Here is a 14790-nt window from a genome sequence, read left to right as displayed (position 1 = left end):
AGATAAAGTGCATCAAATATGTAATGGTCACTAAAACGAGAACCTGACATGAGGTGAGTATTCACTCTTCAAAAGCCTACTGGAAAAGCCAGGTTGATCTACTCACATTTGAATGTTTTCGAACTGCTAGTTTGGCAGAAGCTGGGGCTAACAATGAGAGCTCACCCCATTCCTCAGATTCGAACTGCTGACCTTAAGGTCAGCAGGTAAGCAGCACAAGGGTTTAACCCATTGCACCACCGTGGCCCACGGCTGCCACCAATTAGTAAAGATGCAACCACCAAAGACTCAGAGAGGAGACCTTTTACATTGTTTCTTTCTTCTTCCTATTCACTTTAGATGGTAGCGTATGGTTTATAATATATGCGACAGAGGCTTAGATGTTGGAAGGACAATAACAAGTTTATTCAGGCACAGAGCTTAGTGGTTACAATGTTGTTTCTCCTTGGAGGTATTTTTTATTAACAGTTACAATACTAGAATGAGATGAGTGTCACTTCTTTTACGTAAAGTCTTCTTTACGTCTTTCTCGGCTACTTTTAAACCACAGTCACCCCTGTGATATACGATCACAGGTTCTCTGTTCCTTACCAGGACACAGACTACATTAAATAAGTCACCAAACTTATTTTTAAACCGACTCAAAATGAACAATTGAGTCTCCTTGATTCCCCTCAACCTAGGATCAATCTTCCCTGTGTCTCATCAGAGCACAGACTGAATCCCTTTTTTAAATTCTGCACTTCTTCAAAAAAAACCGCAGTTGGCTCTGCCTACTCCTCCATGGCAACAAGCCTCTGAGTGCTGAGATGCAATAACTGTAATACTTACCCTTTTAAAACACAAACACACAATTAAACATAACATCTGTAAACCAAAAATTCGTACTTCATTATAGCCCCTTATCGGTTCTCCCACAGTGATCACCCCATTTCACCTTGACCCAAGAACCGCTTCAGTTTCCTAGAGAACAACAACAACACAAGCCAGGATGAGAATAAAGCAAGCCCTTCCCTGGGAGACTGGGACCGGTTTGGGTGCAAGTGGCCCTTCCGTGGCCCTGAAGGAGGGTGACGGGGTGGCTGGTTGTGTGCAAGGGGCACCCTTCTTTCCTCCTTTACGCCCTTGCTGGGATAACCCAACCAAGTCGCCCTTGACCATCACCATGGCCATGACCAAGAATCCAAACCTCTCTCCCACCGTTCTCTCATCCCATTGTCCTTTGGAGGTGTTCAGTTTTGGTTGCTTTGTCATTTCTGCTGGCCTTTTGTTGCTCAGTCTTTCACGAAGGAGCAGGTCAGGAAGGCTTTGTAGGGCAGCGTCAGGCGGAGGGTCATTGGGAGGAGAGGAGCAGGCCAGGAGGGTCAGGGCAAGGGCTCCTTCCGCTGCCGCTGGTGCCCCTGTGTCTGTTTGACTGTTTGTTTCCCCTGCAGAGACTGCCCAGCGGGGACCATCCGGCCGATCTCTCGGGAAAGCCCTGCCCTGGAGCCCCGTCTCCAGCTGGAGGAAGGTAGGAGGAGACCGCCAGCCGGTTGGAGAGGCTCACGGGCAGGAAGCCGACCGGCCCAGCCGCCTCCGTCCCACCAGGGCCTCTTCCACCCAAGGAAGGCAGCAGTGGAAGGAGAGGCGAGAACGGGCTCCCCGGTTTACACCTCTGGGGCTGGGTCTTGGGTGGGGGGCTTCTCAGGGATCAGGCCTTTTGGGGGAAACATGGGAAGGAGTGTTGGGAATCTATTGAGCGGTTAGACTCAAAAGGTACCCGCTCTTCTGGGGGTGATTCCACATAAAATACAGCAGAGTGGCAGAAGTGCACTTCACAAACAGCAGAAACGTATGTGTGGTGAGCTGGGATAAGCCTTTGTTCTTTAGCGTCGCAAAGGATTGCGGAGTCACACTTATAGGTTCAAAATATTTATTGTGGTAAATAATAATAATATAATATAATAATAAATTTTCCCAGCTTTTCCCGGCTAATTAACCTATCAGAACTGCAGGGTTGGGATCCCCAAAAGCCATCCATTGCAACCCCCTTCTACCAGGAAGGAAGGCACAATCCAAGCCCTCTCGACAGATGGCCATCCAACCTCTGCTTAAGAACCTCCCGAGAAAGAAGGAGATTCCGCCGGGCTCCCAGGAAGAATAATCTGCTGCCAAACAGCACTTACTATGAGGGGGTTCTCCTTATCTTTAGGTGGAGTCTCCCAAATGCCAAAACACCTTAGGACTCTTTCTTCAGCCTTTCTTCAGCAGTAGATGAGGGCTCGGAGCCTGGCTTTCCCCAGAAGTATGTGCAGGATGTGGACTCTCTTCTTTCCTTTGGGTCCAAGTGTGCGCTATGCACACAAGTCCCGAGATAGAATCATAGAATCTATGATTCTATGATTCTATGATTCTATCTCGGGACTTGTGTGCATAGCGCACACTTGGACCCAAAGGAAAGAAGAGAGTCCACATCCTGCACATACTTCTGGGGAAAGCCAGGCTCCGAGCCCTCATCTACTGCTGAGATTAAAAGAGAAAGCAGAGAAAATCCCCAGCCTTTTCTCTTTCTCTGAAGTCACCCAGGGAAAGAGGCATGTGTGTGCCCCACAGACCCAAATGAGACAGGCAAACACAACCTTGGATGATGCTCCAGCTTCTAATGTACAGCCTCCGCCTTTTCACCGGTGGCATCTGGGGGATTTGGAGCCAGCACAAATATTGTTTTAGATGTCAACGTGAGCATGCCTGCCGGGCTTCAAATGTGCATGGGCTTAGCCCGTGCAATTGAGTGGGGATGCCCGGGGCCTTCCCTCCCCAGAAGAGAGAGGCCAACCTTCACCCACAGGATCAAGGTCAATTGGGCTTGGAACAAAGAGAGGCTGACCTGCAGGAGAAGGGATGACCTTTTGCCTGGGAGAGGGGAGAGTGACAGAGGGGACATAGAGTTGGGAGAGAACTGGTGGGCCATCCAGTCCAACCCCATTCTGCCAAGAAGCAGGAAGACCACATTCAAAGCACCTGTCGCACCTCGGGACTGATTCACTTTGCTCGAACACACAAACTCCACCACAGCAGGCTTAAGTCTTTTCTGTTTATTGAAGAAAGGTAGCAAAAGGCAGTAAAAAGCAGGAACCCTAAGCAAAGACCACTGGCAATACAGTTCAAGCAGTCATCTACAATAGGCAAAATCCAAAGGAACACAGTGAGTCCAGAGAAGCTTGAATACAAAAATATCAAAAGCAACCCAAACACGGCTTGAATACATGAGCTTCCAAAAACATCCAAACACGGTTTCTTGGCTGCGGCTTCCTTTCCATAAACGAAGTTGCCCTGAATGAAGACTTTCCCCAAATGCATTCCCTTTAACCTTCTTGACAAAACATAAACGCATTCCTGCACCCTCGTATCTCCCCTCCTGTTCGCAATTCTCACACTACGATGTAATCTTGATCTCAATTCCAAGCGAGCATTTCTTTCTAACAAGCCATCTCCCTCACTTCCACTTTCATCCGAGGCCGGAGGAAGGTCAGTGTTGAACCCCAAGGCAGCGCGAGCACTCGAAAACCAGACCGGAGACAATATAACACACAAGCCGTTTATTGAAGCAGAATATATATTTTTATGTGCATTTAAGGTGGAAAGTCAGAGTAAGAAATAGTCCTTAATATATTGTCAATTGCAGTCCAGAAAGAGTTCAGCAATGTCCACATTGTAATCCACAAGTGAAGCTCAATAGCTTCCTTTGAGAAAATCAAAGTCTGTCCATGAAACAGTAGCAGGAACAAATCGTTGCAAATCCACTTGAAAAGTCCTGTAGCAGGATCAAGGAAGCAAGGTAAACAAAGCAGAGTCAAACTCAATTCAGGAACACGGAAGATGTGGTAGCAAGGCAAGGTCTACTCGGGAGTTGCGGCTCAGCGCGGCTCGCCTGGAACTGGGAACTCGGCACGGATTCAGGAGGCAAGCCAAGGAGCTGGAAACTGGAACCTCTTCCGAGGAAAGGCAAAGTTGACATCACAACAAGAATACAGTGAGGGGCACTTTACAGGAATTCCAAGCCTGTAAAATTAAGGAGTACAGGACCCACAAAAACTTCCCATGGGAAAGTTAGGCATCCGACTTGTGAGCTAATCTTCGACTCCGTCTCACTCCCTCTTTCCTGCTTCTATCTTTTGTAACAAATTCCTTCCAATTAAAAGTCTCATCTTCACCCAGGTCAACACCATCTGGTGTGGGTAACGATGAAGAGACTTCGGAATGTTTGCCAATTAGAGGTTCTTCTGAAACCACCATATCAGTCAGCTGCAAGGCCATGGGGCAGAATTGTCTGCAAAATCCGCAGCCTCATCTGTTTCCAACTCCATCTCTTGATGGAATACAGGCCATGTTGGCTGATCTACAACAAGTCAGCCTTATCGTTACTTAACTGAGAATCTTCCATCCTCCCTTCCATTCCCATGTCAACCTCAGCCTCTGAATCATCCACCTGGCTTTTTCCTGAATCAACAGCCCCCTCTACAAGCAACTGAAGTCGTCAGAGTCAGGTGAGCCACAACAGCACTCAAAGCTTCTAAAGAAGGAGCCTCCACCACACTCTGGGGCAGAGAGTTCCACTGCTGAACAGCTCTTTGGCAGCTCCTTCACAGCCTGTCAACAAACCAAGGAGGGTAGAGACAAGAAGAGGCCTGTCCTACAGCACTCAGTCTGGTTCCTCCTGCTCCAGGAAAGGGGTTTCCATCCTCAGAGGAGCCAGGCTGCCCTTGGGGTGTCTCATGCCCAGAGCCACGTCCCAAGTGGGAGCCTTGCCCGCAGCACACTGTTGGGAAAGTGGCATTCATGCAGGGAGCAAACCAAGCCCCAGATAGGTCTTTGCCCTGCAGCCACAAAGCCATGCCATCATGTAATAAAGACTGGAGCTGTCCCATCAGAAACACACCCCGGGGAGGGAATTTTCCTGGACTTGGGAAGGTCAACCCCTTGCCTTCAGTGCTGTGTGTCTGTGTGGCCTGACGGAGAGAGAGTGCTGCAAGAGAGGGCTGAGCCTGTGAACTGGAATGGATGGCATGCTCAGCATGCCAAGCTCGAACCCTTGGCACCGAACGGGGCCCCTCCCCGGCCCTCCTGCCAAGACTGCTCAAAGGGAATAAAGGAAGGAAGGAAGGAAGGAAAGAAGAAGGTTCTCCGGATTGTGCAAACCCATCAGTGTCTTAAACAAAGAGAACAAAACCCGAAGGCAGCCTCCTGTCCCTGTCCCGGGGCTGCGAGGGCCCTGCCGTGGGGCGCCCCAGAGAGACACCGTGCCAGGCAGGTCTGGGCCCTGCGAGGGAAGAAGAGCCGGCTTTGCAGGAACAGAAGCCGCCCGCCTTGGCATCTGGCAGCGGCAGCGGTGCCAGTCTGCTCCCCGAATGCACTCAATGAAGTGGAAGCTGCCCTTTACATGGGCTTAACCCATGCCAGCTTGCCCTTGGCGTCCCTCCATGCCAAACAGCCTACAGAGGAGAGCGGCTCCTGGCTCATCTCTTTCCAAAGCATTGTGTGTGTGCCATTCTGCCCCCTGACCACCCACAACCTGTGCCCACCTCGCCATCCCCCTGAGCCAAGGACACCCCCAAATGCCAGGGTCCCCCCGACTCCCATGGAGGTTTGTTATTGGGGGGGGGGGGCTTGTAATGAATGTGACCTGCCTCCACATCTGAGGCACCACAGTTCTGAGGACAATCCCTGGGCAAAGGGCGGCCCTGCTCTGGGTGGGCTGGAGAAGGCTTCCACCACGGGCACCAACAGCTCCAGGGCAAGGATTCCTCTCCATAGGAAACCACTGAAGGAAAAAAGAGCTTGTAGCCAGGAGTCAGTTCAAAGGAGTGCACTCGCTCTTACGGGAGAGGAGGGGGTTTGAAACCCACCCCACAGACAGCCAGGCGGGTGGACGGCGTGGCCCGTGAACAGAGAGCGCATTTGAACAAGGCCATTGACATTCCCAACAAATCTGAACACCGCATAGGCCAAAGGACAGAGCAGGAGAGGAACGACAGCCATGGAAGCAACAAGTTGTAAATGGCACTGCTTCAGACAAAAGGGGGGGGGGGCTTTTGGCCTTGGCAATGAGAGATAAGGACCCCCCCCCCTCTCTGTAGACCGAGTGTCTATTTTTTCTCTTTTCAAGAACAAATACCAAAGACTTCCAGAGTTCACAGAATCCGAGAGTTGGAAGAGGCCCCAAAGGCCACCCAGTCTGACCCCCTTCTGCCAGTCAAGAAGGCACAATCCAAGCCCTCCCGACAGAGGCAGCCTCTGCTTTAAAACCTCCAGAGAAGGAGACTTCACCAGACTCCCAGGCAGCATACTCCATAGTTGCTTCAGTTCTGGATTGCTCCACGGGCCCTGATGTGGAGGAAGGCAACGTGGTGGGCCTCCAGGGAGCCCAGTGGAAGGAAGGGAAGGAGGGCCAGGCTCAGCCTCCTCACAGCCTGCCTCACACCAGGCCATTTGGAACAAAACTCAAGATACAAGGCTTACAGGAACGAAAGTCCAAAGGAAACATGAAACAAGAATCCATGAAGCAGGATCACTTCTCGATGAGCAAAGTTACCACCTCTGAACTTACTCTCAGGAGTAGTTCCTCTTAAAGCTAAAATCAGGGCCTCTTTCCGTGGGAAGTTTGCTCAAAACTGCTCCTTCTCAAAAGCTCCCTTTCTTGTCTCTGTTGACATATTGCTTTCTTTCCATCAACCTCATTACTCTTACAAAGACTGGACTGCCCATCTGCCAAGGGAGAACTTGACCTTGACTCTTCTGAGGAATGTGGTTCAAGCTGCCTGCTTGGAACCATTGTCTGCCTGCTCCCAGAATCCTCAGGAACAGCAGCCTCATCTAACTCTGGCTGTACAGAATCATTTACCTCTGGCTGCATGGGAATCCTAGGCCCCAACCCAGATTCAGCTGACAGCTCAGGTGCCGGTACGATCACAGGCTTAACAGGTCCAACCCCAGGCTCACCTGCCAGCTCAGGTGCAAGCTGGAATACAACACAACTCTGATTCTTCAGGCCTGAACAACCTGCACATGACACCAAAAGGGGTTTGAGCACTGACTGGCAGCAGCTCCTCTGGGGTTCCAGTCTTTGCCAGCCCAAATGGGAACATCGGGGCAGTTGAGGCACATGATCACGGGGCAGGTGCATGCAATGCAGCTGCTCTCTTGCAGAGTCGGTGCTTCCCCAAAGACGGCCCAGGTGAGCTCTGGGCCCCAAATGGGCTGCAAGGGCCCTCCTTTGCATTTAGCTAGATATGTTTAGCTTGGAGAAGAGAAAATCGAGAGAAGGAGACATGTGTTTAGATATTTGGATGTTGCATTGAGGAGAGGACCAGCTTGTTTTCTGCTGCTCTGGAGACTAGGACACAACGGAGCCATTGAGTCAAACTCCAGGGAAAGAGATTCCTCCGAAACATTAGGAAGAACGTCCTGACAGCAGTGGTTATCTGTTAGGACTGCTTTGACTGTCTGTGGCAGGGAGTTGGACTGGATGGCCTTTGGGAGCCTCTTGGCCACCAGGAAGGAAGGGAGGAGGGTTGAAAGGAAAGAAAGGAAGGGGGTGTGGGGACAGGTCTGAATCTGACTGTGCTTTTCTCCACAGGGACTGGCCGAGGGAGGAGTGGAAGGCGCATGGGCCTGGGGTGCGAGAGCAGCTGCTGTCCCTGCGCCACTGGCTGGACGCCCTGGAGAAGAGGCTGCCGGACCTGCAAGGGAAGGGCCCCGCCACAGAGGTAAAGGGCAGGCAAGGCAGGGCACATGGAGACAGAGCCGGCCCAACATAGAGGCCAATGTAAGCACCTGCTTGTGGCGCATTGTCCCCGGGGGCGCTGTCGAGCCCCCACCCTGCGGCGGCGACGGTGGTGGGGGGACCATCGGTTTCCTCCTCGCCAAACGCGGAAGGCCTCAACTGAGGCCTAGCTCTTCTCGCGAGGTCTCGCGACTCGCGAGACCTCGCGAGAAGAGCTAGGCCTCAGTTGAGGCCTTCCGCGCTTGGCGAGGAGGAAACCGATGGTCCCCGCCACCGCCGCCGACGAAGGTATGTGCGGGGTGTTGGGGGTGTGTGCAATTGGGGGGGGGGGCGGCCACTAGGTTCATCTACAAGGCGAAATTACCTAGGGCCACCTCTGCATGGAGAGATGATTGTGGGGGTAAGGGAAGATATGGACACCCCCCCCTTTCCCCAACACAGGGCAGGTTTTACATTAAGAATACACACAAACAATCGACATGATGGAGGGAAAGGCCTCCTGGCATTTGCACCAGCCATGGCTGTGAAGATGAACAGACCTATGACAGACAGGAGAAGCCTCTCCCGAGTGTCCCAAGGCTGGGTAGCCCCAAAGTGGAGATTTGGCTCCATTCCCCTGAATTGTGGCTGCAAAGACCCTGGAGCTTTTGAAGCGAGGAGATGGCTGAAGTATGTTCCCCACAGAAGCGCCAGATATCCCTCTGGCTGCAGCTCTGTGGCCAGCCAACTTTCCCAAACACTCTCTAGAATTGCAGTTGGCCAGTCCTGTCTTTTCAGCCTCCTTTCCGCTTCCCAGTCCCGTTTAGTCATGGTTCCCTTTGCCTCTGCCTGGAGGCTTCCTCGTTAACAGTTAATTGGGCCTCCCAGAAGCCGGGCTCATGAGATCACAGGCGGCGCCTTGCAAAAGATTTTGGCTTCCCTGACGTTTTTTGGTTCTCTTGCCGCTCCGCTTCCAACCAGCCCTGACCAACTTCCCTGGGTCCAGCTGTGCCCCCCACCCCCCATGTACAAGTAGGCTTCCCCTTGCCCTTCCTTGGCACCTGCATCCTGTGCCAGAGTGACGCCTGCTCCAGATCAAGCCACCCCAAGCCCGTCAGGATTAGACCAGGAACGGCCCTTGACAGATGGCACCGCTTTCCGGATGTCCCCCACCTGACCGCCCAACAGTATTAAGGGAGAATTCAATGCAAGATGAAATGAACCAGAACGGACAGAAGGCGAGAAGCGTTGAGCCGTTTTCCGCCACATGGGCTGCTAAGAGGCCGACTGGGCCACCCGTGCCCTTGGAAATGAACTGGGGACAGAAAGCAGGAGCCGTACGTACACAGGAGGAGCCCAGAGCCAGGAGACAAGATCCAGACGGGACTGAAAGGCAAACCAAGGGAAGGAGCCGAGAGGTGCGGCCGAAAAGGAGGGGCCTGGCCTGGACCACAGACTAGCCACAGGGCAATGAGAAGGGAGAGTGTATTATCATTGGAACAAGATCTAGTTGGACACCAGGCCTTCTCTCGTCCACTCTGACCAGGAAGAGGAACACAGCCAGTCATGCAATCGTTCACATAATGGGATGTTGCTCAAGGATCCCAGGACGTCTGGCTGGCACTTCGGGGTCGCCTCCCAACGGACCGTGGCCTCTCTTTCTCCCCTGAGGCGTGAATCCTCTGCCGCCGCCACAAGCCCACCACTGCTGCCCCAGGACTTCTGCTGCTCACCTTGGAACTGCAGCAAAGGGCCCGCAAGACACCTGGCTGGTTTCCCAGTTGAGGCCATTAATCCTCTGCAAGGGGAAGCAGAAGGGCCGGCCTTTAGCAGGAGGTTAACCACCAGCTGCGATAAATCTTGGCAATCGAAAGCTTGGCACTTCGAAGCCCGGGTCAGGAGTGAGCGCCTGACCTTCAGCCCAGCTCACTGCCCACCTAGCAGGTCGAAAACACCCGTGGGTAGATAAATAGGTACTGCTTAATCAGGGAGGTATTTTAATGGCACCATGAAAAAAATACCAGAAAAATGCCGGCGATAAAAAAGAGGAAGTCTGTGAACAGGGGTCTTTGACATGGAGGATGGAGCAACAGCACCCCCTTGTGGCCGGAATCGAGCACAGCCTCCAGGACTCCGAAGATGGGAAATGCCTATATATAGCTCTATCTGTTGCCTGCCCTGTCTGTGCATAACGGCATTGAATGTTTGCCGTATATGTGTTCTGTGATCCGCTCTGATTCTGCTTCAGGGTGAGAAGGGCAGAATTTAATAATGTAAATATATGAATAGACTAAAGAGTTTTCATGTAGCTCTGGAGTGATCCTGGTGTTTCTGAGGTATGGGCAGCAGGTCAGGCTGGATCCGGCCCAGTCTTGTGGTGAAATGGCACCTTTGCTGCTGGGCAGTGAGCACTAGAGGTGTGTATTCATATAGAATTGCTGTTAGTTTTGGGTAGTTTCATTCATGTTGTCTCATTTTCATATTCGTGTCCCGCTAACAAAAACAAGCCACCAACACGACACGAATTTTCGTCTGACTTACAAAAAAAAAAACTAAAAGATTTTAACCATTGACTGCAACGGGAGCTCTCTCCTGGACCCAGACTCAGCTTAGGGTGCCAAAATAACTGCTGTTCTTAATATTAATATAAATATGATCATCAAGACCCATTGATCCACATTGGATGTAATTGGGAGAGCTCAGACTCAGCTTGGGGTACCAGAGTAACTATCGTTATTTATATTAATATTATTATTAACACCCATTGGTATACATCAGGTGTAATGGAGAGGCACTCCTCTCCCAGACCCAGCTTAGGGTCCCAGAATAACTATTTTTATTAAGATAGATAGATAGAAAGATAGATATTATTAGTAAGACCCATTGATCTACCTCGGATATAATTGGGAGGCACTCCTATCTCAGACTCAGCTTAGCATCACAGAATAACTATCGTTATTTATATTAATATTAATATCAAGACTCATTGGTACACATCAGTTGTCATGGAGAGGCACTCCTCTCCCAGACCCAGCTTAGTGTCCCAGAATAACTACTGTTATTAATATATATATTGATATTATTAGTAAGACCCATTGGCACACATCAGATGTAATTGGGAGGCACTGCTCTCCCAGACTCAGCTGAGGGTGCCAGAATAACTGCTGTTCTTAATATTAATATAAATATGATCATCAAGAACCATTGGTCCACATCAGATGTATTTGGGAGGCACTGCTCTCCCAGACTCAGCTGAGGGTGCCAGAATAACTGCTGTTCTTAATATTAATATAAATATGATCATCAAGAACCATTGATCCACATCAGATGTATTTGGGAGGCACTGCTCTCCCAGACTCAGCTGAGGGTGCCAGAATAACTGCTGTTCTTAATATTAATATAAATATGATCATCAAGACCCATTGATCCACATTGAATCTAATTGGGAGGGACTGCTCTCCCAGACTCAGCTGAGGGTGCCAGAATAACTGCTGTTCTTAATATTAATATAAATATGATCATCAAGACCCATGGATACACATTGGATATAATTGAGAGAGGCACTGCTCTCTCAGACTCAGTTTAGGGTACCAGAGAAACTATAGTTATTTATATTAATATTATTATTAACCAACATTGGTACACATCAGCTGTCATGGGGAAGCATCCCTCTGTCGATACTTGTGTATTGTTACAGGGCCGAAACGAAAGACAAAGGAAAGCAAGCACAATTATTGTGCGGCGTTTATTTTCGTGTCCTACAAAAATGTACTCATTTGTTTCGTGTCGACGAACAGTGGAAACGAAACGAGAGCACGAAAGAAACGAAGAAAAGATTTTCGTGGACATCTCTATTATATATGGAATAGGGCCATGCAAGTGGGTGTTTGGCCTCCTCCAGCTCATTTCATCCCATGCCTTTCTGTGTTTTGGACTGCAGCTCCCACCATTCCTAACAGCCTCAGGCCCCTTCCTTTTGCCCCGCAGCCGCTTAAGCGGCTGCGGGGCAAAAGGAAAGGGCCTGAGGCTGTTAGGAATGGTGGGAGCTGCAGTCCAAAACACCTGGAAGGAGGGCAAAAGTTGGTTAATGGATGGATCCCTGGGTCAATGCAATTTTCTCTCTTCCTCCTCCTGCGTTTCTTGCTTCTTGACCGGCTGCCAGGCCTCCTCCTCCTCGGCTGAAAGGCTTCTTCCCTCCCTTTTGTGGGGGCCTTTTTGTGTGGGGCTCCCTCGGCAGGCAGGCGGGCAGGCAGGCCTCGCTCTCTCTGAAAGAAAGAAAGGAAGGAAGAAAGAAAGAAAGAAAGAAAGAAAGAAAGGGTCATTCATGGCAAACAAAGCCCTGCCGCCCAGAGGGAACCCTCCCAGCCGCTCCCAGGATCCCAGGCGCAGAGGCCAAGCCGGGTTGGAGGGCGGGGGGGGGGGGGGCTTGTATGCATGCAGGCCGGGGAGTTAGCTGCACTGTGTTCTCCCATAGCCCCCTTGGGCACTCTGCACATGCTCAGGGGCAGGGATGCTCCAGCAAAGCCACCTGAGAACTTATCCAAGGCTTTCAGGGCCAGAATCATTGGGGGAGGCTGGATGGCCATCTGTCGGGGGTGCTTTGAATGCGATTTCCTGCTTCTTGGCAGGGGGTTGGACTGGATGGCCCATGAGGTCTCTTCCAACTCTACTATTCTATGATTCTATGATTCTATGTGTGGTTTCCAGGGCTGTGTGGCCAAGGTGTCCTAGAGCAGGGGTCCCCAAACTAAGGCCCGGGGGCTGGATGTGGCCCTCCAAGGCCATTGACCTGGCCCCCGCCCTAGTTTTAGACTTAAGCTTGCCCAAAGTCTGAAATGACTTGAAGGCACAACAACAATCCTACTTGATTATCTCATTGGCCAGAAGTGGGCCCACACTTCCCACTGAAATCCTGATAAGTTTACAGTATGTTGGTTAAAATTATTTTTATTTTTAAATATTGTATTTTTTTTCATTTACCAATATTGTAAATGAATGAAATGGTAATAATATAATATATTGTAATACAAAATATTGTGTATACCTATAATATTGATAATAAATATTTTAATGTAATACAATACAATATAATATGTATTTATGTATTTATTTATTAATTACAGTATTTCTACCCTGCCCTTCTCACCCAATAGGGGACTCAGGGCGGCTAATAATAATAATACAATATTGTATTATACAATTATAATATTGTATAATATAATAATAATATTTGTATAATTAATTATATATTATATATTAAATGTAATATTACTAATAATATTACGGTATAATGGTATAGTACAATATAGTAATATATAATGCTAATACTGTGCTATGCTAATAATATAATATATTGTATGTACATACAATTTGTAAGCTGCTCTGAGTCCCCTTCGGGGTGAGAGAGGGTGGGGTATAAATGTAATACATAAATAAATAATTGTTGCTGGGTTTTTGTTTTTTTTTGCACTACAAATGTGCAGTGATCATAGGAATTTGTTCATTTTTTTCAAATGATAATTTGGCCCCTCAACAATCTGAGGGACCATGAATCGGCCCTCCACTTAAAAAGTTTGAGGACCCCTGTCCTAGAGGAACATCAGGAGAGAGTGCTGCTAGAACAATGTATTGTTGAAGGTTTTCATGGCCGGAATCACTGGGTTGCTGTGAGTTTTCCGAGCTGTATGGCCACTTCCAGAAGCATTCTTGGTTCCTGGCAGAATGGGGTTGGACTGGATGGCCCATGAGGTCTCTCGCAACTCTAAGATTCTATGATTCTGTCATTCTCTCCTGAAGTTTCACCCACATCTCTGACAGGCATCCTCAGAGGCTGTGAGGTCTATGTATTGGTGAAGGCTTTCATGGCCTGGATCACAGGGCTGTTGTGTGTTTACCGGGCAGTATGGCCATGTTCCAGAACTATTCTCTCCTGATGTTTCACCCACATCTATGGCAGGCATCCTTAGAGGTTGTGGAACATGGCCATACTGCCCGGAAAACACACAACAACCCTGTGAGGTCTGTTGGAAACTAGGCAAGTAGTAAATATATATCCCTGTGGAATAATATCCAGGGTGGGAGAAAGAAAGAACTCTTGTCTGTTGGAGGCAAGTGTGAATGTTTGCAACTGATCACCTTGATTAGCATTTAATGATCTTGCCACTTCAAGGCCTGGCTGCTTCCTGCCTGGGGTAATTCTTTGTTGGGAGGTGTTAGCTCTCCCTGATTGTTTCCTGTCTGGAATTCCTCTGTTTTCAGAGTGTTGTTCTTTATTTACTGTCCTGATTTTAGAATTTTTTAAAAAAATATTGGTGTCCAGATTGTGTTCATAATTATTATTATGTACGCTGGAACTCAATCGACAGACCCAGTCCTTTAAACTTGAACACACCCATCTGTATTTTAGAATGTGTTTTATGAATGTCTGATGCAAGTTAATGATTTTTAACTGTTTTATAGTGTATTGTACAATTTTTATATATGTGTTTTATATATGTGTAAGCCGCCCTGAGTCCCCTGTTGGGTGAGAAGAGCGAGCTGGATCTAAATATTGTAATAAATAAACAAAATAAATAAATTTTTGTGGTTTCCTCCTTTCTGCTGAGATTGTCCACCTACTTCTTGTGGCTTTCAGTGACTTCTCAGAGGAATTCCAGGCAGGAAACAATCGGGGCCGGTTAACACTTCCCAACCAAGGATTCCCCCAGGCAGGAAGCAGCCAGGCTTTGAAACTGCAAGGCCATTGAATGCTAACCAGGGTGATTAATTGCAACATTCAAACTTCCTCCAGCAAACTAAGAGTTCTTTCACCCACCCGGGACATCTTTCCACAGGGATGGTTTCCAACAGACTTCACAACCTCTGAGGATGCCTGCCATAGAGGTGGGCAAAACGTCAGGAGAGAATGCTTCTGGGACATGACTAGGCAGCCTGGAAAACTCGCAGCAACCCACTGCTAGTACACATTGGCCACCCAGCCCGGGAACCACACAGCACTGGAGTATGGATGCTGCCTGAGTTCAATATTGTTACAGCTCTAGGATTTAAGC

The 14790-nt window shown here is 49.2% G+C and overlaps 1 protein-coding gene across 1 annotated transcript in view; it reads left to right on the top strand.

Moving 5' to 3' along the window:
- plec (plectin) overlaps positions 1-14790 on the top strand; it is a 309701-nt gene that overhangs the window by 261802 nt on the left and 33109 nt on the right. The window contains exons 35-36 of the mRNA XM_062979321.1: positions 1434-1671; positions 7616-7745. Of these exons, the coding sequence (XP_062835391.1) occupies positions 1434-1671; positions 7616-7745 (368 nt within the window). The remainder of the gene's footprint in view (positions 1-1433; positions 1672-7615; positions 7746-14790) is intronic.

This window comes from Anolis carolinensis, chromosome 4, assembly GCF_035594765.1.
Source record: "Anolis carolinensis isolate JA03-04 chromosome 4, rAnoCar3.1.pri, whole genome shotgun sequence".
Lineage (NCBI taxonomy): Eukaryota > Metazoa > Chordata > Lepidosauria > Squamata > Dactyloidae > Anolis > Anolis carolinensis.
The sequence above is the reverse complement of the archived record's forward strand: the minus strand, read 5'-3'. Positions and strand labels throughout refer to the sequence as shown.